General features: G+C 46.5%; 1 protein-coding gene across 1 annotated transcript; it reads right to left on the bottom strand.

Moving 5' to 3' along the window:
• Nucleotides 1–2,588: 2,588 nt before the first annotated feature.
• NRN1 (neuritin 1) lies at nt 2,589–19,298 on the bottom strand. The gene is made up of 3 exons (XM_081918360.1): nt 18,885–19,298; nt 13,879–14,023; nt 2,589–4,668 (listed from the first exon to the last, which is right to left on the bottom strand). The coding sequence occupies exons 1-3, from the start codon at nt 18,937–18,939 to the stop codon at nt 4,437–4,439; spliced, it is 432 nt and encodes a 143-aa protein (XP_081774486.1). The 5' UTR covers nt 18,940–19,298; the 3' UTR covers nt 2,589–4,436.
• Nucleotides 19,299–22,032: the final 2,734 nt, after the last annotated feature.

Below are 22,032 nucleotides of genomic sequence, written 5' to 3'. Positions count from 1 at the left end.
TGGCTCCACTTCCTGGGCACATTTCTTGCTGGGATTCAACCCATGGGGAAAATGCAGATTGACTCCCTCCCCCCCCCCCGTGCTTGATTTATGCGCTGTTACGCTTAGCCGTTGCTTACACTTCGCGCCGCGGCCCTTGCAATGCGCCACGTTCAGCATGGAAAGGGCTCGTTGCGCCAAGACTACCTTCCTTGCTTTCATGGCGCGCGCGCGCGTGCGCGTGCCTCTCTAATCCCCTCCACTGCGAGACATCGTCGCGCACAGCAGATTAAAAGCAGGCGAGGGAAAGAGCAGGGATCTTTACAAACACAACATGCGTAATAAGCACGCCTCCTTTCCGTGCCCAGACATTCGCCTCTCTCCAAAATAACAAACGAAACCACCATATTTACGTTTGATTCTGCATAGAGGCTCCGGGATGCAATAAATAGGCGAAGCTTTTTCCTTTTTGCTCTGGGATCAATAAGGCCTTCCCGATCCCCAATTGCGACTGAAGCTTAATTAATTCCGGAAGAATTCTCAAGATCAGCTTCCCAGCTCCAGGGTTTTCGTTTTATAAAAATGGGGGCCGCTGCCCTCCACCAGAAAGCAGATAATAAATGGAGGGAGGGGTTGGAACAAAACGACAGGAGGTTTGTTGGGCAAAGGGGAAGACATGGAAAGCAGCTAAACCGAGGCAGGTCATCGGTCCACACCCACGTTAGTTTTGTCGGCTCTGACTGGCCGCGGCTTTCCAGGGTTCCCACCTGGAGATCTGGGGATCGAACCGCTGAGCCACATTCCTTCACCAAAGGATTCGAACTCAGGACACCAGCGGGGCTAAATGAAACAACGAAATGCGCGCGGGCATCCCCTTAATGTCTGAATTTAAGCGGATTGTGTTACTATGTATCCTAAATATGGATACTTATGTATAAAATTTGAGTTCAGCTTGTTTTTTATATTTTGTAAACCGCTTAGCAGCCTATTTTTTTTGGGGGGGGGTTGTTATTGGTTTTGTTTTGTTCTTATTTTTTGTTTTGTATGTTGGATTTTTAATATTGTAACGTTATGTTGTGAACCGCCCTGAGATCTACGCGTGAAGGGCGGTATACAAATTTCACAATAAATAAATAAAAGTGCAATCCTATACGCACTTAAGTGTCTGGGATCAAGTCCCATGGAAATTAATGGGACTCACTTCTGAGTAGACATGCGCAGGAGTCCGCCATTAGACACTCGTGTGCTCTTTGAGCCTTTGTGGGGAAAAGACGTCCTTACTTTCCCCTTACAATGTAAGTAGAAGGTACAGTATTGAGGAGAGCTTATTGCAAACCTCAAGCAGATAGATAGACATATGCTAACTGAAACTGGATTGTCTATCCACCCGGAGCGCCACTTAACAGTCTTCAATAGCACTTAATAGCTCTAGTTATCATGTATAATAAAGATTTATATTATTATATTATATTATATTATATTATATTATATTATATTATATTATATTATATTATATTATATATATTAAAAACATAATATACAATAATATATTTTCCATTTTATGGCCTTTAAAAGGGGACCACAATAAACCAATATATATATGCACCCCACCCCCATTTGTTAGTCTTGTCGACAGATCCAGGGGCATCGTTTCCAAGATTAGGAGAAGCAAAACTGACCACAGTGAGTTCTGCTCGTGGGTATATTAAGCGCACACATCCACGCAGCCTTGTATTTTGAAAAGGTTTATTGTGGTCCCCTTTTTAAGGCCATAAAATGGAAAAAATATACTATTGTATATTAGATTTTTTTTATATATTATAATTATATACTATATTACATTGTAACACACACACAAACACACACAGTATATAAAATAACAGCTCGAGTTATTGTGTATAATAAAGATGATAAGTGCTGTTGAAGACTGTTAAGTCGCACCCCGGGTGGGTAGACAATATAGTTATTAATTTCAATTAGCATATGTCTATCTATGGATATATACGCTCTACCCCCCAAAAAAAAACCTCGTAAGGGCAGTGCAATGCTAGTAAACATGTCCACACCAAAGAAAGTCCCGCTGAAATCAATGGGACTTACAGGGCCATCCGACACAGAAGTAAGCCCTCATGAGTTCAGTGAGACTTACTCCAAGGTAACTGAGTCTAGGGCGGCGACCTCACCCTACGTCACGCCCCCCCCCCCCATCTCATCAGCATCTTAAGGATTGGGGGCTCAAAGCGATATAGAGTCTCAAAGATCCTAGAGAAGGGAAACCGGGTGACCCCCCCCCCCCACAATACCATCTGTTTGGGGATCATTGTCTCTTATGGTTCTGATAGCATGGCACTCCCATGGTTAAATCCCCCCCCCCGCCCGGGAAATGGGAGCCTTTGTATTCAATGAGGTGCGCTTCCAAAGAAGCCTGCTTAGGATTCGCTGTAGGAATCCCATTAAAAAAGGCAGCTTTTTGAAGGTAGCTTTTCATCATTCTTTTAGCATCTTTATAAACCACGGGCCATTGGGAGATGTAGCCATAAACCCTCCCCCCGGAACTCCGAGAAAGGGAGAGCAAACTGCCTTATAGTGATAAATATTAAACATCAACATAAACAAAGCTCTGCATTTATTTCCACACACAAAAAAGTACCATCAGCTTCACTCTCGACACAGCTAAGTAAGAACCCAAGAGTTAAGCCTTCATTCTGATCTCATCGATTTCAGGGTGACTCTTATTCCCTTAGCACCAAGAATTCTTGTCGCATGTGAGAATCTGGCATTCTCGCGTTTCCCCACTTGCACCTCTTAAAACCTGCCCCGCGTCTCGCTAGGCTCTAGTAAACCATTGCTCCATGTACTTGAAGAAAGCACATTTCAATAACTATATATAATATAATCATTCTATATTATATATACCATTATTATTATTATAATAATATAATTATATATAATAATATACATTCACCTTTTCTTAAAAAATAAAACTGCATCCTCATTTCAAACAATAATTTTATTTTATATCTTTTTCTATACTTTGTAGCAAATCTTTTATAACTTTTTTTTTGCTGAATTGACTTTATAATAAACTTTCTTAAATTACATTTTTTTCTTTTAAAATCAAGGCTCTTTTAATACTTTCCCCCCAAAAAACCATTACGCTGTGTGTTAATTTTAATTTAATTTTTTTTTTTACCTTAACGTATACGTTCCCCCTCCCCTTCCCCCCGCCCCCTGTGATCTACACTGTTGGATAGTTAAGATATCGTACGTCAATGGTGGAACACCTAAAAAAGAAGAGGGGGAAACTTTGAAAAAGAAAAGAAGAAAAGAAAAGAAAAAAAGGCAGTGACAATTGGAAAAAAATGCCTTGACTCTTAAGTAAAGCTCAACTCTCAGCAAACTCAGCAGCATTCATTGGGTCATTTCAGCGAAATCGCCTTTTAATATTTGTCCCTCTTGGCTTTCCCTCGTTCTGTTCTCCTTTCGCTTTCTCTCTGCCCCCCTAAGCCACACCATCAGGAAAGGCAGGGGGGCGGGGAGTCTTACGTCTTTAAAGTGGAATGGCCGGGAAAATTCTTGGAAAACAAAAGAAAACACGAGTTCCCAAGGAAAGATGATCGCCTGTGGGTTAATTCACCATCGAGTGCTTCTTCCCGCACGTGGCCAAGCGAAGGTGTATCCATTTCCGGTTCCCTCCTCCCCCTCCCCCCTCTTCCCTTTCCTTTGTTTTTCCCCCCACCCTTCTTCTTTTCCTTTAACATTTCCTCGCTCCACTCATCCTTCCCCGTCGATGTTTCCCAGAAGAGCCCCTCCGTTTGTCGCTGCAAGCAGCGTCCTCACCAGCATCCTAGTTTTATTATTACTCTTATTACCTATTAACGCTTATTTTATTTTATTAGGAGTATTCGGTGGTGGCTCGAAGGCCGTTCCTGAGATTTCTTTTTGCACACAAGAAAGAAGGGCTCCAGCTGACCTTGGTCTGAAGAAGAAGAAGAAGAAGAAGAGAGGCATAAAGCTGAGGTCCGATTTTGGCTGTTGGCCGGCTTGGAGGCCTGCCATTTGGTACCATTTGGCAAATCATCAGAATGCAAAAGAAACCAGGGAGGCCAAGAGAGAGAGAGAGAGAGAGAAACGTGCTTCTTGTCGTCATCAGAGCGGTGGTGGCGGTGGCAGTTCTTGGTGGCGGCCGCTTATCTCTCTCTTTCCTCCCCAAACCTTTCTCAGGCGGGTGTCATGGCGGGCATCATGGAGAATTCGCAACAGATCTCCCCCTCCCCTTGTTTTCCCCAAAGCAAAAAAGATGGAGACTTTTCCTCTGTAAATCCAGTTCCTGGAGAAAGAGAGAAGAAGAAGGTGGGTGGGCAGGAGGAAGAGGAGGCGGGGCGAGGAGGAAACGTCATCGTCGTCGTGTGGACAGGCGTGCTCTACACGAAGTGCGGGGCAGGGGGGGCGGCCTTCTAAAATGAGAAGTACGTCGCCAGGGCCACCGAGAGAGCCACCAGCAGCAAAGGGGAGGCCGAAGCCACCACCGACGAAGCCGCCCGCTGTGTTTTGCTGCACAGGACAAACAAATTGCCTTCGTAGTCAAGCTTTTTGGATTTCTCTTTCAGTTTTTCCCAGACGTCTGTCACCCCTTCCTGGCAATCCGTGAGGGCTGTGAGGGTGCAGGCATGGAAATCGTCCCAGTACCTGAGCACAGAAGGGGGTGAGGAAAAAAAAGACAAAGGACAGAAGTTGGTCAGGAATGGTCGGCTGTCACAAGGCCCTCCCTCCCTCCAGGCCTAATCTCTAATAGGAGAACATCCACTCTGCAGGTGGGGCTGGCAGGGGCCCCTGTGACGCATAGGGAACTCTGAGCTGGATGTACAGTGGTACCTCGGGTTAAGTACTTAATTCGTTCCCGAATTCCGTTCTTAACCTGAAACTGTTCTTAACCTGAAGCACCACTTTAGCTAATGGGGCCTCCTGCTGCTGCCGCGCCGTCAGAGCACCATTTCTGTTCTCATCCTGAAGCAAAGTTCTTAACCCGAGGTACTATTTCTGGGTAAGCGGAGTCTGTAACCTGAAGCGTATGCAACCTGAAGCGTATGCAACCTGAGTATGTACTCAGTATATGGTAGCTTCCTATGTTTGTGTGTGATTCCTGCCAGCCAGCCATTCCCTTTCCCAGGATACTCCATTCCACCCACTGTTTCCCTCCCACCCACAACAGCCAACATTCCATGGCTACTGAGCATGCTGTGTCTACATTGAGCTGCTCCTCTTCCTCCCTAGGTTACTTTGCCGACCTTGGGATTAGTGCCTTTCCTGGCTGCAGAACAGGAGGAGAAAGCGAGTTCCCTGTCAGCGCTGGGTGTTTACTCAATGAGTTAGATCAATGTCACCCCCATAAATGGACAGCAGAGTTTTTAAAAAATACAAAGTAATATTTGTGGAACAAGTTCTTACCCAAAGAGCAGATGGCAGAACTCATCGTAAGAGAGAGATTTCCACCCACCCACATAGGCTCTGCCAAAACAATGTATTGTAGAGTTCATGTGTGCATCACATGAACACAGTGGAATGAGCTCTTTGCTTCAGAAAACATTGCATTCTCATGCAGATTCGTTATTGATAGACTCATCTGTTAATGGGCCCATCAATTAATCTATCAGTTAAAATCCGTTTCACCGGGTTTCAGCCCATTTTCAACACATAGGCCAGCTCAGCACTTCAGTGTCTCAGCAGAGTCCTTTCTTAGCCTCTGCTGCTAAGAACATAAGAAGAGTCCATTGAGTGCAGTAGCCTGTATCCAAACAGATTCTTTTAACTGGGGATGGGAGGGTTTTCCCAAAGGACCTTCTTCATGCAGAGGACTGCTGCACTATGAGGGTCTCCTCACTTGGAATCTCTCCCCACCTTCCAATCACAGTGCTGTGGATATGTAGGCATGATAGATGTCTTGAGGTTCTCTCTCCCAATGTTTAGTTTAGGAAATAAAAGGGGCTTTGGAATCACTGTCTCCCTCCCTTAAAGTGTGTCTGGTGGGGCAGGATGTGGGGGTAAAGGTAAAGGGACCCCTGACCATTAAGTCCAGTCGTGGCTGACTCTGGGGTTGCGGCGCTCATCTCGCTTTATTGGCCGAGGGAGCCGGCGTACATCTTCTGGGTCATGTGGCCAGCATGACTAATCTGCTTCTGGTGAACCAGAGCAGCACATGGAAATGCCGTTTACCTTCCTGCCAGAGTGGTACCTATTTATCTACTTGCACTTTGATGTGCTTTCGAACTGCTGTGTTGGCAGAAGCAGGGACCAAGCAATGGGAGCTCACCCCGTCCGTCGCGGGGATTTGAACTGCCGACCTTCCGATCGGCAAGTCCTAGGCCACAGCGCCACCCGCGTCCCTGATGTGGGGGGTGGAGAGGTGTAATTCCCCAATTGCGATGGGAATGCACTCAGCATAGGCTCAAAGGGACAGTCTTCTTTTATAATTTCTAATGTTCCAGGGCTGAGTTCCTGAGTTTAAAAAAGTGGTTCTCACGAGCATATCACAAACTATGCCTTAATTTACAATTGCATTGAAATTGTGCTTCAGGATTGGAGGATAATAATAATGATGATGATGATGATGATGTTATTATTTGTACTCCGCCCATCTGACTGGGTTGTCCCAGTCACCTGGCCAGCTTCCAGCAGATATAAAAACATAATAAAACATCAAACATTGAAAACTATCTTCTACAAGTTGTATAGTTATTTATCTCCTTGACATCTGCTGGGAGGGCGTCTTAGAGTTTTAAGGGACCCAAGGGTCATCTAGTCCAACCCTCTGCAATGCAGGAATCTCATCTAAAGCATCCATGACAGATGGCCACCCAACCACTGCTTAAAAACCTCCAAGGAAGGAGAGTCCCCCACCTCTCGTGGGAGTCTGTTATTATGAAGCTCACTGGGTAACCTTGGGCTATCACTGCTGTGAACTGCCCTGAGATCTATGGATGAAGGGTGGTATACAAATTTAATTAATAAATAAGTTAAAATAATAACAAAATCACTAATACTCAGCCTGACCAACCTCACAGGGTTCTTGTGAAAAACAAAAAAAATACCTTCCAGTAGCACCTTAAAGACCAACTAAGTTAGTTCTTGGTATCTGAAGAAGTGTGCATGCACACGAAAGCTCATACCAAGAACTAACTTAGTTGGTCTTTAAGGTGCTACTGGAAGGAATTTTTTTGTTTTGACCATGGCAGACCAACACGGCTACCTATCTGTAAAAGGGTTCTTGTGAGGATATAATGGAGGATAGGGAACCTTTTTAGCTGTCCTAATCTCCTTGGAGGAAAGGGTGGGTCTCAATGTAAATGATAAAGCCAAATAAATAAATAAGTAATATTTACTTACTCTGGGGCTAAGTCCTGATACAGAAAACAGCTGATAAATCTGAGTCTTCTTAGCATTAAAGCTTGATACTCTTCCACACATTGGGAAACCAGTTTGAGGGATAACCTGAGAGCCTGTGTGTGTGTGTGTGTGTGTAACAGGAATTTAATTGGGGTTTAATTAGCCCTAGGAGTAGACATGTGCTTAAACCTCAGTATTCTAAACACAAGAATCAGAAACCACATATTTCTGCATTACGTCATTTGGTCTGGATTGCACTAAAGAACCGGGGGAAGTTTATTGTGGTGGGAAAGAAGCTGGTAAAATAAAAACTAAATATACCATAAAAGACCTAAAAGGGGAATTTAAAACAACAACAACAAAAAATTCCCCACACTGTCAGTGTCCAAATTACATTAGCAAAATGGGGCAAGGGAGCAAGCACAGAACAATAACAAGTGGTCCGTCCTCCCCCACCCCTCCACAAAAAAGGTATATACAATGGTCTCTAAAGCTTGTTGCACAAACAGAATTATAATGATGCATTTACAGCAAGGGGGTTTCACATGTAAAGTCCAAGTGCAGCAAAATGCCGCTTGGTTGATTAAGGTACAGGGATAATTTCTGCCCCAAACCATGATGTAACATAACATGTACTGAGAGCCACAAATCTTCGACAAAGCTCCTCCAAAGTCGCCCAGCGGCTATCAGTTGCATGGCTCCATCCATTGGAGGGTGGTCAATAGGCACATTCCAAGAACACTTAAGTCAAGGGCATAAGCAATGCTTTGGAAGGATCCTGATGTGCAAATGCTGCAACCTATTTTATGGCAATATCTACATGGCAAACTCTGTCATATTTACGAACATTTAGGCAGACTATTTTAATGGTTGCACAAAGGTGCTGGCAGCAATTCTCTTTCACATCCCAACCTTCACCTTTGTCTGAATATATATATTGGGCAAGGAACCATGGCGCCTTTGGAAATGTAATGAGACCGAAGGTACCTTCTTCCACCTTTGGTGGACCTGCCCAAAGATTAAGGCCTTCTGGGAATTGATTTATAATGAAATTAAGAAAGTACTTAAATGTACTTTTCACAAGAAACCAGAGGCATTTCTTTTGGGTATGGTCGGCCAACTGGTGCCAAGGAGGGATAAGATCTTTTTTATGTACGCCACAACGGCAGCAAGGATTCTTCTAGCAAAGTATTGGAAGACACAAGAGCTACCCACGCTGGAAGAATGGCAGGCGAAAGTGATTGACTTTATGGGACTGGCAGAAATGACCGGCAGAATCCACGACCAAGAGAATGAGACTGTGGAGGAAGATTGGAAGAAATTTAAAATATATCTTAAAAATTGCTATAAACTTGAGGACTGTTAAAGTGTTAAGGGAAAGGAAGATGTAGAATTACAGCTGTATTTATTTTTCTTGATCTAAAGCGAAATTGAAATGAGAATAAGTTAAATTCTAATTGGTTAAAAGGGTTGCTGAAAAAACTGTAAAACTAGGATGCAAAAAGGGGAAGGTATGGGGAAGTCCGAGAAAAGAGGCTTACGAAAATGAGGTTAAGAAAGCAAAAATTTATGTATTTGTACGTGTTTGTTGTTGGGTGTATTGTCTGGTGTTGTTTTGTTGTTAAAATTGGAAAATCAATAAAAAATTATTATATAAAAAAAGGAACCATGGCACCTTTGAATGAGTGCCAATGCTAACTCAGTAGAAGTTCATTCCAAGTTCCAAGGTAGTTGTCCTTAGGATCAGGTTGCTGGCAGATTAAACGGGCTGCAGAAACTGGGAATTGTAGTCCAGTGCCTACTTTCTGTTTGGGATCATCATGGATGCTTTAGCAGAGATTTCTACATTGGAAGGGGTTGAACCAGATGACCTTTGGGGTCCATTAAAAGGTAAAGGGACCCCTGACCATTAGGTCCAGTCGTGGCCGACTGGGGTTGCGGCGCTCATCTCGCTTTATTGGCCGAGGGAGCCAGCATACAGCTTCCGAGTCTTGTGGCCAGCATGACTAAGCCGCTTCTGGCGAACCAGAGCAGCGCACAGAAATGCTGTTTACCTTCCCGCCGGAGTGGTACCTATTTATCTACTTGCACTTTGACGTGCTTTCGAACTGCTAGGTTGGCAGGAGCAGGGACTGAGCAATGGGAGCTTACCCCATTGCGGGGATTTGAACCGCTGACCTTCTAATCGGCAAGTCCTAGGCTCTGTGGTTTAACCCACAGCGCCACCCGCATCCCTTGGGGTCCATTACAACTCTACAATTCTATGATTATATGAACCGAAGAGAGATCACTATAGGGGCCTTCATTTTGGCCTTCTTTGGTGAACTTGATGATGGCTCACAACTGGCATCCTTGCTAGCTGCTGTTTCTGCTTTCAGATATGTTTAATAACATCAACTATTCTTAAGAGGTTGGGGTGAACAGTGTGACCTGTTTTGGGGGCTGCTGGTGCATATAGAGGCAGAGTGCGCCTCCCCTATGGCCCCAGTACTTGAATGCATGAATGGCTGAACCTACTAAATTACCACCAGTCATTAATGGCACGAATGCAGGCTTCACTTGAGCTAGAAGTCACCATGGCTTAGTCCTCAAATTTCTAGGGTGGTTTGCAGTGAACATGACTAAACACCAGGGAAAGTTTTCTGACAGCAAGAGCTGTTGGACAGTGGAATGGTCTCCTTTGAGAGGTTTTGGACTCTCCTTCCTTGGAGGTTTCTAAGCAGATTTGGATGGCCATCTGTCTGGGATGTTTTAGTTAAGATTCCTGCATTGCAAGAATCTAGAAGAGCCTTGGGTCCCTTTCCAACTCCACAATTCCATGACACGAAAAATTATGGGTGTCTTTGGAGCATGTGCAGAGTGCCTTTCTGCCACCACTGGTCTCTTAACTTGCTGGAACATTTCGGTGTAATCAGATGCTATGAGATCTCCCCAGAGCGTGCAGTTCTGACCCACAAGCTCTTCCCACTGACTGCTTTTAGGCAGCCCTATTCCTTTCCTCAGCTCTGCCTGTGTGTCTTATGTAATATGCCCCTTTCCTTTGCCATAATGAGCACGCACCGCCTGCGCGCCTGACCTAATCTACTTGCAAGCTGACCATCTCCCCGTTCCAAGATTAGAACCGATTCCTTTTTGCAGAACAAACAACAATAGCATCCCGTCCCAGCTGTGCCGCAGAGTTGCTTTTGAGAGCAGAGTGGCGCCTCCTAATCGAGGCCGGCATCCACAGGTAAGTGCCTACATAAGGGCTCTTTTGTTCTTTCCCTCCGCTCCAAAGGATTTTAAAACGAACAAAACCCAACAGCAACACCCTAACCCTCCCCGTTGCCAAATGTAGGCGTTTTGGCTAAGGCTGGCTATTACTCTGGATGGCTTGGGGCGGGGGGGGGCGGTGTGTGTGTGTGTTGGAAACGTGGCGCAAACTCTAATTTATGAGCACTCGGGACTGGTCTCGTGGAGTCCAACGCTGGCTGCATTTGTAATAAATAATGAGGCATGGAGATGGCGTGAAGGCTGGAGAGGGCGCCTCTTCTACTGTATTTCTGCCGTAATTGCATCTCCCAAAGGAAAACTAAATCTTCCCTGAGCTTCTTTCAATGCACACACAAGGGCGAGAGAGAGAGAGGAGAGATAGAGAGAGCGCGCGCACAGGGAAGGAGGGAGGGAGGGAGGGAGAGAGAGAGAGAGAGAGGAGGCGACCTCTCTAGAATCTAGGCGCATGATCCGTGGAGCTGCGAGGGGTTCTGACTCCAGAATCTAGGCCAAGGTGTGTGTGTGTGTGTGTGTGTGTGTGTGTGTGTGTGTGTGTGTGTGTGTGTTTTGGTGGGGGCGCCTCTCCCTCCAACCTCCTCCTGCTCCCCACGTCCTTTCTGTCTCGCGCAAGGCATACTGCAGCTCTCTTATTTTGTATTTTTTTTTTGTAGCTAACTAGTTGTTCTGTCAAGCAGGATCCCAGGCAGACATTTTCTGGGAAACAACGGAGGTTTCCAACACGGCTGGGAAGCGGGAGTTGCTGTCTTGCGCGCGGGGGCAGCGAATGTCTCCGCTGAATGTACATTATGATGGCTGGGCGGTGGCTGGCGTTTCTCCGGATTGGAGGGAAGGGGTATCTTTCGATTTCTCCCCACCAGGACCGCGCCGTGTTGCTGCCAACACCAGAGTATTTTGTTGCTGTCTCATATAGATAGAGGTCTAGCTGGAATGCCAGTCATTCAAACGAAATGTCCTGAGGAAAGGAATAGAAAGCAAAAGGCAATTCCTCGCTATTATATTGCGAGGTGGGACGTTGGGTTTTGCAGGGAGAGGGGAAGAATGGGCAATTCTCTTTGGAATTTCGGCTCCCATCTTTGTAATCGCCTACACTGTTCCTCCGCCCCTATTAACAAAAATAAAACCAATAAAACCGCCCAGATGCAACCCAGTTCTAAACAGTGATTTCAAAAGCACTAATTTCTAAATGAATGAATTTACCTTTGAGGTAAATATACAGCCCAGTTTGATCTGAGCTGCTTTTATCCTCGCCCACACAATTCAAGAGGAAGTAATTTTGGATTCAAGCCGATGGGTACTCGGATTTAACAGGGAATTAGTCCCAGTGCCTTCAGCATATATTTTTTTTAATATTTCGAGCAAGTTAAGTTTCGGTGTCCAATTAAGCCTTGCAGAAGCCATCAAGACTTGAAAGCCTCAGCACCTTTACAATCCGATTCTATATAGGCAGGCTTTTTCAGAAGTAATTCCCAGTAAATCCAGTGGTATCACTCCCAGCAAAACCAGTTTAAAGTGTCAGGCTGCAGCTGTGGTGTTGGAAACAAATTTCATTTGATGCTGTGGAGCACGATCATTACAGTCTTACTTGGATGTTAAGTCCAGTTAAAATGAGAGGGACTTACTCTCAAGGAAACACGACAGCGGTTTGGCTGCGTGTCAACTTCCCATCTGAATAGTGGACTGGAATGGGACAACCTAACTCAAGACATTTTGGTAAAATGAAATCTTGTTTTCGAATTTTCCTTAGCAGCGAGTAGGTGGAAGGCAAATTTACGCACACAGTCTGTCCACTGGTTTGGGATTTAGATTCGGTTGCCCTGTAGAAATATGAGCTCTCTCGTTCCCTCATGGGAAACAAGACCACTTGCATCCATGGCGCCTTCGGGGCTCTAAAAATGGCTTGCAAAAGCCACACCAGGCTGTTCAGTTGCAGTTTAAAACTTTTTAATGTCTTCGTTTTAAAATACGAATTCTAAAGGGATGTCCTATAAGGAGGCTTGGGACAGGGAGACCTAGGTTTGAACCCCCGCTCTGTACTGCACAGTTGGGTTGTCATATTTTGAAGGGCAAAAAAGGAGGAGGCTATGACGGCTATTCAAAGCAAATGAATGCAATTTGTCTCAGATTCTACCCCTGAAATAGAGGACGTGTCCTGGAGAAAGAGGACACATGGCAACCTTAACTGCAGCAACTCTTGCAACGGATGGGGTGGGGATCCCAACACAACACCACATTATCACGATTCAGTTTAATATGGGCTGTATTGCATTACATTACACACACACAAAACAACACTGTAGTGACCACATGGCATGACAAAGCAGACATTTGTACTGAAATTATAGTGCGATGCACTGTGTGATTACATCGCAGTTTTACATCACATTCTGAAACTTTACCAGCCCTCGCGAGTATTTTAAAGCATTATCCACCCCCTTTCTCTCATTTTGGGTAGCTATTCCTCACCATACCTTCAGATAGAATAAACCCATTCCGTTAAAAGCACTTCCTAGTGGACTAAGGAGACAATAGAGCCGGACACCTCTGCTGCAAGCCTTGTCTCGGGCACTGAAAACTACCGTTTCAAACCTCAGAGGGACAATACCAAATTTTTTTGGGGTGGAAGCAAAGTTGCTATTCCTATGCATTTTATGTGCATGACGGTATTAATTGAGCAGGCAGGGACGTGAATACTGTCCTGCTGATTATTGTTACTAGCAAAAAGAAATCAGGAGGAAAATAAAAGAACCATCGCACAATGTGACAGAATAATAACAATAATTTGAAAACCCCTAATTGTAACAGGGCCTAGTGAGAGCCGAGATATGAAATGCACACATATTAGGAAGCAAATCCCTTTGAATTCTGACGGACTTTACGTTCAGTTCTAGGTGCTTAACATCGGGGTATTAAAACGACGAGGTTGTTGCCGTTTACTTTAACAGGGTGAAGACTGCAACCAACATCCATGAGTGCTTTGCATGGTTATACTTAGCTTAGCATTTTAGTCTGTTGAGGATTAAGCCTGTGCAGCGTGCAAGCAAACTGCACATGAAAGAACAACTCCTCTGGCAAGCTGGTAGCCTTTTGTCTGGCTACTGAGCTTTAGGTTCGCATGACACTAGGCACAGAGATCTCAACAAAAAGTCAAAGCCCCACTCCCCGCAAAACACACGCACACACGTATGCAGTGTTATAAAGTAAAGAATCACCGTGAAGAGCCATAACAAGAAGAGGTGCACCTACCGGCAGATTGTTTCGAGATTTCTCTTGTCGTCCAGGTCTTGAGGGTAGGTGGCAATCTTATTGCCCATCTTGAGCACACAGTTCGAGAAGCCCTGAAAGACCGCATCGCACTTGCCCGCCGCTCTGACTGCTTGCACCAGGTATGCTGGGGAACAGATCAGCACCACGTCAACTGGACAGCTCCTAGCAAGGTAAACAGCGCGCGATACCCAACCCTGAATTCCGACTCCAGAGAACTGTGATCAATCCTATCCATCACACTTCGTCTACGCACGCATCTACACACGCGCGCCTCAAAGCTGGAAGAGGATCTGCTTTGCTTTGTTCTCATCACAAAAGTCATTTTCCCTTTCAGGATCATTTAATTGGACCGGATATATTTTAAATAGAGATCACACATATCAAACCGTCTTTTGATACTTCTTTTTAAAGTGTCCCTTAAATAAACAAATAAAATGCAGTTGCATCACTTATAATAATAGCAACCTCATTTCTGTCAAGTTGTTCCATATATATGTATAATATCTATATGTATAATATCCTCTTAAAGATACACTGTTTTGAATTATTTGGAGTGGAGTTTAAAATCTTTCTCTCCCCTCCCCCGTTTCTCTAAATTTCGCTTACTTTTTAAAAGCAAAAGTCAACTTCAAAAAACGTCAAATTTATTTCAGCAGTTTACGGTAGTTAATAATCATTACGCTTAACCTTCAAGTAGGTTGTAGCAATCTGCAGAGCCTTTCAAAAACTGAAGCTGGTGGGTATTTTATGGTGAAAAATGGAGCTGGTGGAGGAAAAAAGTCTGGAATAGAAATCACCAGGCATACATGTAGGGCTTCTCTTCAACAAATTGTTTCCTGCAAGAAAACATTTCCCCCTATTTCCTCCCCTGTTGCATGGTGAGAATTGTGTCAAGAACAGACACCCACAGACCCGCCCCCTTTGGAAATGCGATATAGCGGATGCAATGCAATGCACTGGGGAGAACAGTGAGTTGCTTAGTCGCATGTGAATTCCTATTAATGTGTAACTTGCATCAGTGAGAACCTAAAGGGAGGTTGACATGTTCGGTGCATGCTTAATCCCTCGCTCTTGGTCGCTCCTCCTCCTCGCCCGCGACTTCCCCATTCAGGTTCTTCCACTGAAGTGGAGACAGAAGAACATCCTCTGGGCTCACCCTGTCTCATTTAATCTCTCCACCACTCGCCTTGGCTGAGTTCTCCCCCGCCACCCCAAGAGCGTCTGCTCTGCTGTCTCTATCCACCACACACATCATCGACACTGATTCTCCACTATCCATCTTCTGCCTCTCGCAGTGAAATCCCCAAGTAGCTCTGAAAGATCTGCAGGAAGCCTGAAGCCTGGAGACCCTTCCCTGGGGGCGGGGAGGGGGGCACTGCTTCCTGACGTCTCTTTTGGGTGCAGCAGACATCAAATCAAGGGGGGGGGGACCTACTAATCTGAAGGACTTCGTTGTTCATTCTACGCTTTCCCAAAGGGAAGCTATCCCCAAGCCAAGGCAAAAGGCTCTTTGATCATAATGGTTCTAGATATTGCACTGGTGATGAAATCTCTCTCTTCATCACTGCAACGCGCTCTTTCTCTCTCTCTCTGTCAGTGTGTGAGTGAGCGGGGTGGGGAGTAGTTGAGTCATTTTTTGCTTGCGCACTGGTGAATTGACTACATTGCTTTCTCTCTCTCTCTCTCTCACACACACACAAAATCACACATATCAAAAGCAGCCGCAGCAGCAGCAGCAATGTCTCTGGCTTTGCAGGAGCAGGTGTGTTGCTAGCGAGGAGCATACGGGGGCTTTATCCCTACCAATCCTGCAGCAAATGAAAGGGAATTAGCGTCTTGTTGGTTTAATTGATCACTGGCTTGATCCCCAGCAAACCGTTGCCCAACGCCACAGCCTTCCAAAGCAAGCGCGTTAGGGGAAAATGTCCATTTCCCCTCCGCCGTGTGCTTAGTGCGCTTGCCCAGCCTGGGGGACATTTACAGCGTAGATTAGAGATTGCAAGTGGAAGAGAGAGTTTTCATTTATTTCTTACTCCTTTAGAGAGGATCGAAGCGAACCATTTAAAGGTGTGTGTGTGTGTGTAAGGGGAAATCGGTTCTGGAATAAAAGAGGTCTTGTCCACAATGCTGAGTGTCGGTGGAAACCCCCCTCTTCCCTCCCTCCCACTGATTTATGGCTAACCTGATTTAGTAACCACCTCCCTCCCTCTCTAACCCACTCCCCAGCACGTCAAAACACGCAGAGGCTGCAGACATTGGCTGCCACACACACTGGAACCTACAAACAAATAACACACATAGGAGACCACCCCCAAAGTATAGCGCGTCCTGTTAAACACACACACACATACACCTCGCGTTTTAAAACTGTCTCTCCTAGGCTGAGGCATCCTGAAAGGGCATATTCCCAAAGGAAAGTCTTCGGCCCACGTATTTGACGGTCTTCCTCACCCCCCGCCTTGCAACCAAATGTGAAGGGTGGCAATGACGATGCTAACCGGAGGAGTGCTAAGAATAAGCGCCTCTCCTCTCCCACCTGTTCAGTTGACCTGGTAGTAGCTGCCACAGGAAGGTAAGGGATCGTGTAGCAAACAACATTTTGCACCTGAATTAGACCACCATCCTGCTGCCCCGCTAGAACAACCACCAGCACCTTGGAGAGCGCCTCTTCTCCTGCCCATCACGTAGGGTTGTTTGCTCTTATGAAAGCTTGACAAAACCTCATTCACAACAGCGTACAAATCGCACACGTGATTTGGTCTCCTTTTGCTGTTTTTTTTTAATGAAGCTAAAAGAACGGTAGATGTGAAGAATGTGTGGCAGACACACAGACACGTGTGTGTGTGTGTGTGTGTGTGTATGAGTGTGCACGGGCACTCTTTTTGCACCTCCCAGGTCTGTTTTTGTTTTTCAGAAGGTCTTCATCTCCCCCCAATTTTTCCTGCCTTCTCTCATTCAGCAAGCTTTTTTTGCCCCAAAAGGTCACCCGTCTCAGGCACATTCGAGGCACCAGGATCAACACGCAAAAGAGGGCATATATTCTGAAGCACACACACATCCTTAACTCATAGTATTTTCCATTTCCAAACCCAAATTCCAGCACTCTGCCAATAGAAACGATATCCAGATGTTCAAAGCCCAGTGTTATGTTATTGTCTCTAACACTAGGCAAGATTTTGGATTGTCTAATGGTCATGTTGTGAGGGGGAAGGAATCAAAATTCCTTCTGGGAAAAATGATCCCGGAAAGACTGCTTTGTTTTTCAATCAGTCCATCCCCATAGCTGCCTTTCCTATACAAACACACACACACACACACACACACACACACAAAAACACACACACTATACATATATTTGCGTGTGCGTGTCCCTCTCCGATTCTAGCCTTCCTAATTCCTATCCTGACTTGCAAATGGTGAAAGAAACAAATGGACAAATTCATTTCGAGGACAAGGGCAAATGCCGTGTCTCTTCCTGGAAAATAACCTTAGCCGGACAGAGAGGTAGAGGCTATTTCTTAATATGGAAATGCACACAGAAGTGAAATTCCAACGTTGTCAAGACACAACCTTAGGGGAGCTTTTCTCTCTCTCTCTCTCTCTCTCTCTCTCTCTCTCTCTCTCTCTCTCTCTCTCTCTCTCTCTCTCTCTCTCTCTCCCAGGATGGCCCTGCATGCAATTAATTCCATTCTTGGTTCTATTTTTACGATCGTATTATTTATTCGTCTGTATTATTATTATTATTATTATTATTCCAGGAGTCGACAATGATCGCTTTCCCCCACCGCTCCCCAGCCGCTTCTATTTCTCAAAAGCTGCAGAGACAGGCGACAGAGCGAGAGAAAGTGAAATAAACCCGAGATCTGCAGATTTGGGACAGGGAGCTGGAGGGGAGGGGAGCGTTTCCGAAGGGGGGGGGAGGGTTGCAGTTCTTTAAATCTACATCCACGACAAACGTAGAAGGGCACGCTTCCCAGTTAAGCTGCCAGTCGAATTTACCTTTCCTACCACCGCAGCAAAACAAGAAGGTTTCGCCTCTAAATGTTGCTCAATGCAGAACCCGAAGTGATGCTTAACTTCCAAGGAACCTCCGAGGCATAAACTCCCAACAGCATTCAAATGAGGACCCTTGAATAGCACATCAAACAAAACCAGGGACAAACCGAGCCCCGGGTCCCTCTCCCCAACGTGCAATGAAGTCCGTGCTATTTTTAGTAAACCCCCGTCCAAATATAAGTATTTTAAAACAAATCTTTTGGAGAGAGAGGCTCAGAAAACCCGAGCCACCTTAGCCAAAGATCGCTTTGATTTCTCCTTCCTTCTTCACCTTTTGAGACAAGAGGCTCCCTCTTCCTCCTCTCCAGTATACTTTTGTAAAACGATTGCAGTTGGGACAGAAACTTCAAACTGCCTTTTGATTTTCTTGCTTTCTCTCTCCCCTTTTGCAAATTCGGATTTCCAAGTGGTGGAATTACATTGTTTTGTACCAATCTCTCTTAATTTCTCTTCCCTCTCCATTTATTTCCTTATTATTTTTCGACCCGGAGGTTGGGTGGGTGGGGGGTATGAATTTAGCTTTGGACAAATAGGATGCAGCCCTCCAGAGATGCAAGCTTTTTGCGCGCGCGCGCGAATATATTTGGGGCAAGAAATAAGCAACACAGCAGTGCAATTGAGGAAGGGGTCTTTTTTAGGCAGGGGGAAGGGAACTAAAGGGGGGAGATTTTGAAGCAACCAGCAAACTGTGTTTTCTCAAACAAAAGCGAGAAGAGAGACATTCGGCGCTGCAGACCTCGTATTGCAGAGCCTTGCTGTCACAAATTAATGGCAATCTTTGGCCAGCAATAATTTGCCTATTACGAGTTGCTTTGCATATATTTTTTGTTTGCTTTCTCCATGCATACTTTGGTGCATTTGAAGGCAACCCCCCTTTCAAATGCCCCCCCCAATCCCTTGCTTCCATAAGAAAGTGTGAGTCCACTTACCTAGCTGCACAGCGAGGACCAGAGAAATGTATCTGCCGTTCAACTTAAGTCCCATCCTATATTGAGTACAACCATTTGCGACTGCAGATCTTTCGTATCTCTTTCTCTTTCCTGTCTTTCTTTCCTTAAAGTGTGACTTGGGGAAATGTGGGGGGCCGTTGCACCCCAGGCATTGCCAACTAGTTCCGAGCAGTCGAGAGACTTTCCTTTCCTTTCTGCTCTGCCCTGTTCTTTTTTTATTTTTTAAATTATTTTTTTCCTCTTTTTTTCTCTTTCCTCCTCTTACAACACACCGACACGCACACCGAGCTGGAGAAGAAGAAGAAGAGAAGAGATCGAGGGAAAGGGGGCAGAAACAGACCGAGAAGGAGAGAGGGAAGGCAGAGCAGGGAATGGTTCACTCCATTAGGAGGGGGCGGAGGAAGTACAACCTCACGCCCACAAACAGCCCTGACGTGAGGGATGACACTGAGTGATATTTTTTTTTTCAAAAATAAAAAATGTGCACCTTGGAAGAGAGAAACGCCATTTATAGACATTGCAAACTGGATTTAGCCAGCTCTCCCCTCTCCTCTCGGTTATTACGGTTTCCCCTTTTGCAGTCGCCGCGCTCCGAGTGACCCCGAAAGACCTCTAGGGAGCGCGTGGGCCTCCGGGCGCACCTTGGAGAGTGCCAAAGCGCAGCAGCACCCGCCCTCTTCCTCTCGCCTGGTCCAGGCCCCTTTGGCCCTGCGCTCTCCCCATCTTAGTGCAGTCCCACCTTTGCTTTCCCCTTGCCCGGGCGAGGCTCCAGACAGGCCTGCAGGGGGCGCTCTCTCGACCACCGCCGGCCAGACGGTCTCCTGGCGAGCAAACAGGCCAGGGACTAGGCGCGCCTGGAGAGAAAGGTGGTCCCAGGAGGAGAGCAACAGGCGCAAAAAGGGCGCAAGGCAGTGGGGGGTGGGGAGGTGGGGGACGGGACGGGCGCCCCCTGAAGATTTCTGCCCGGCAAGCGATTGCCCTGATTGTGCAGGGGAAAGATGGAGCAAAATTTACATTCATGGGGAAGGAGAGAGGAAAGCGGCGAATGGACCCCTTAGGGATGAACCACACCATACCCAAAGCAAAACGCCCTCTCCAGCTAAGTTTATTTGTGTCCACACGCGCAAACGTGCCTCGCCACGCATCTCCCGGTTCTCATCCATGCCCTGGCTAACTCTGAAAGGCTGCATCTGCCGCCGCCCGGTTATGTAATGCGGAAAAGCAGCGCCCAGGTGGGGAAATACCAGTCGTCATGCCCAGGCTCTTGGCTGCGCTCCTGCTGGGGGTGGGGGGCAGCTGGGGGTCAGGTGGTTGCAGTCAGGGCAGTTCACCTGAGCAAGAGAAAACCCACAGCGCCTGCCAATTCAGGAGTAATGTGCCCCCTTGAGCGCAGTGTGGTTTACTCTCGGGGAGGCGGCGGCGGGTGGGAGTGGAGGTCTATAGGACTGCAGTCTCAGTCGGCTCCGAGTAAACCTGTGCGCTGAATTGGGTGGAAGGACGCGCCCGAACTTCCTTTTTTAAGGGTTAGGGTCTCCGTTGGAGACGCATAATAATAATAATAATAATAATAATAATAATAATAATAATAATAATAATAATAATAATAATAATAATATAATTGTGTGCCCGCACCCACCCACATCCGTGTGTACAAATCAAATGGGGGATTTCGAGTGCTTATCTGTCTGATCGCATTGCAAGCTAGCGATAATGTGTTGATGTGGACAAGACGTGCTGGCGGTGAGCTAGCTCTCTCTCTCTCTCTCTCTCTCTCTCTGTCTCTCTCTCTCTCTCTCTCTCTCTCTCTCTCTCTCTCTCTCTCTCTCTCTCTCTCTCTCTCTCTCTCTCTCTCAGCACCACTGCAGAATGTGAGAGCTGTAGCCGGAGTTTTATAATCAGGTGAGGCTCCTAGAGGCGCCTCGGGGAGGGGGATCACGGAGGGGAGGGGGGGGCTTTGCAGAGAAAGATGGAGAGGAGCTACAGGGGAGGGGGTGGTGGGGTGGGGAACACGAGCGTGAGCAACCGCCCGTCCTTCCCTCCATCGCCTAGGTGGGGATAGCACGGTAGAATCCCCCTCCCCCGCCTCCCTCCCCCGCCTCCCTCCCCCACCCCCACCCCCACTTCTCCGCAGCAGCTGCGGGGGCGGCTGGTGCCTGCCGTTTGGTGGATCTGTCCAAGTCCATCCCCTGCAGTGAGGAGGAGGAGGAGGAGGATTCTGGAGTCTCCCATCCCCCACACTCCTTTAGCTATGACGTCACCTGCAAGTGGCAGGAGGGGAGAGCTGGTTTGTCCCGGATCTGGTGCCTGCTCAGAATTTTAATAGGCCTCTCCTTACAGGGGCCTGCTGCTCCCTCTCTAGCTCTGCCGCTCTGAGGTTTGGCTCAGCAGGTCCCTTGTCTTCTTGCATGATGCGGCCTAGGTGTACCACAGAGGTGGGCAGGTGGGTGAAGGAGCGGGTTTCATCCTGTCCCTTCCTTCCCCAAAGGGCTGGAGCAATTGCCTGGCATGGAAGTGGCACAGGGCAGCAACAGGAAGTTCTCTCAGGAAGGGGATGCAGCCATCTTGTTTCTGTCAGAGGTTCGTTGTTTGGTTGTGAGCCTTTGAGCGAGAGTCTAGACCTCTCTTGGTGCTCAAACAACAACAACAACAACCAGTAATGGTCCGCAGCAGGGGCCCTGAAGGAGAGTTTGCCCGCCATGACTTTGGCCACTTCCAGAGTCTTGCTGACTAGCAAGTGCGATTCAGTCATATAGCTTGCACTGTTAAATTGGATTTGGCACTCTTGTGGACTGTTCGCGGTAAGGAAAACGACAGGAAAAATGGACTGGAAAGCGTGGGACCATTAATGGTGATGTTGGACGACATCATCTAACCACTCCAAGAAATTGGACTGCATATGCACTCAACAGTGACGTCATTTAATTTCCACACAAATGGGGTGGATACCATTCAGGCTAAATGCTTAATAAACAGCTTGTCTAAAACAGCTCTCCCTCTGCAATGCCCAGTTGCATATTCAGGGCAGCCATTTCCATTTGCATGGGGCAACAGCAAATCCCAACAGGTCTGACTCATGCCCCAAAGTCCTCCTCCCACATCTGCCCTCCAAGCCACCTTATGATCCTTT

Source organism: Podarcis melisellensis (assembly GCF_964234715.1).
Source record: "Podarcis melisellensis genome assembly, chromosome: 7".
Taxonomy (NCBI): domain Eukaryota; kingdom Metazoa; phylum Chordata; class Lepidosauria; order Squamata; family Lacertidae; genus Podarcis; species Podarcis melisellensis.
The sequence above is the reverse complement of the archived record's forward strand: the minus strand, read 5'-3'. Positions and strand labels throughout refer to the sequence as shown.

What these genes read in the sequence shown, in the direction of transcription:
- NRN1 (XM_081918360.1), bottom strand. Translation starts at nt 18,939, where the DNA reads ATGGGACTTAAGTTGAACGGCAGATACATTTCTCTGGTCCTCGCTGTG. An exon ending in GGTCCTCGCTGTGCAGCTAG is followed by an intron (nt 14,024 to 18,884) that starts GTAAGTGGACTC and finishes TCTGTTCCCCAG; the next exon opens with CATACCTGGTGCAAGCAGTC. An exon ending in AATCTCGAAACAATCTGCCG is followed by an intron (nt 4,669 to 13,878) that starts GTAGGTGCACCT and finishes TTCTGTGCTCAG; the next exon opens with GTACTGGGACGATTTCCATG.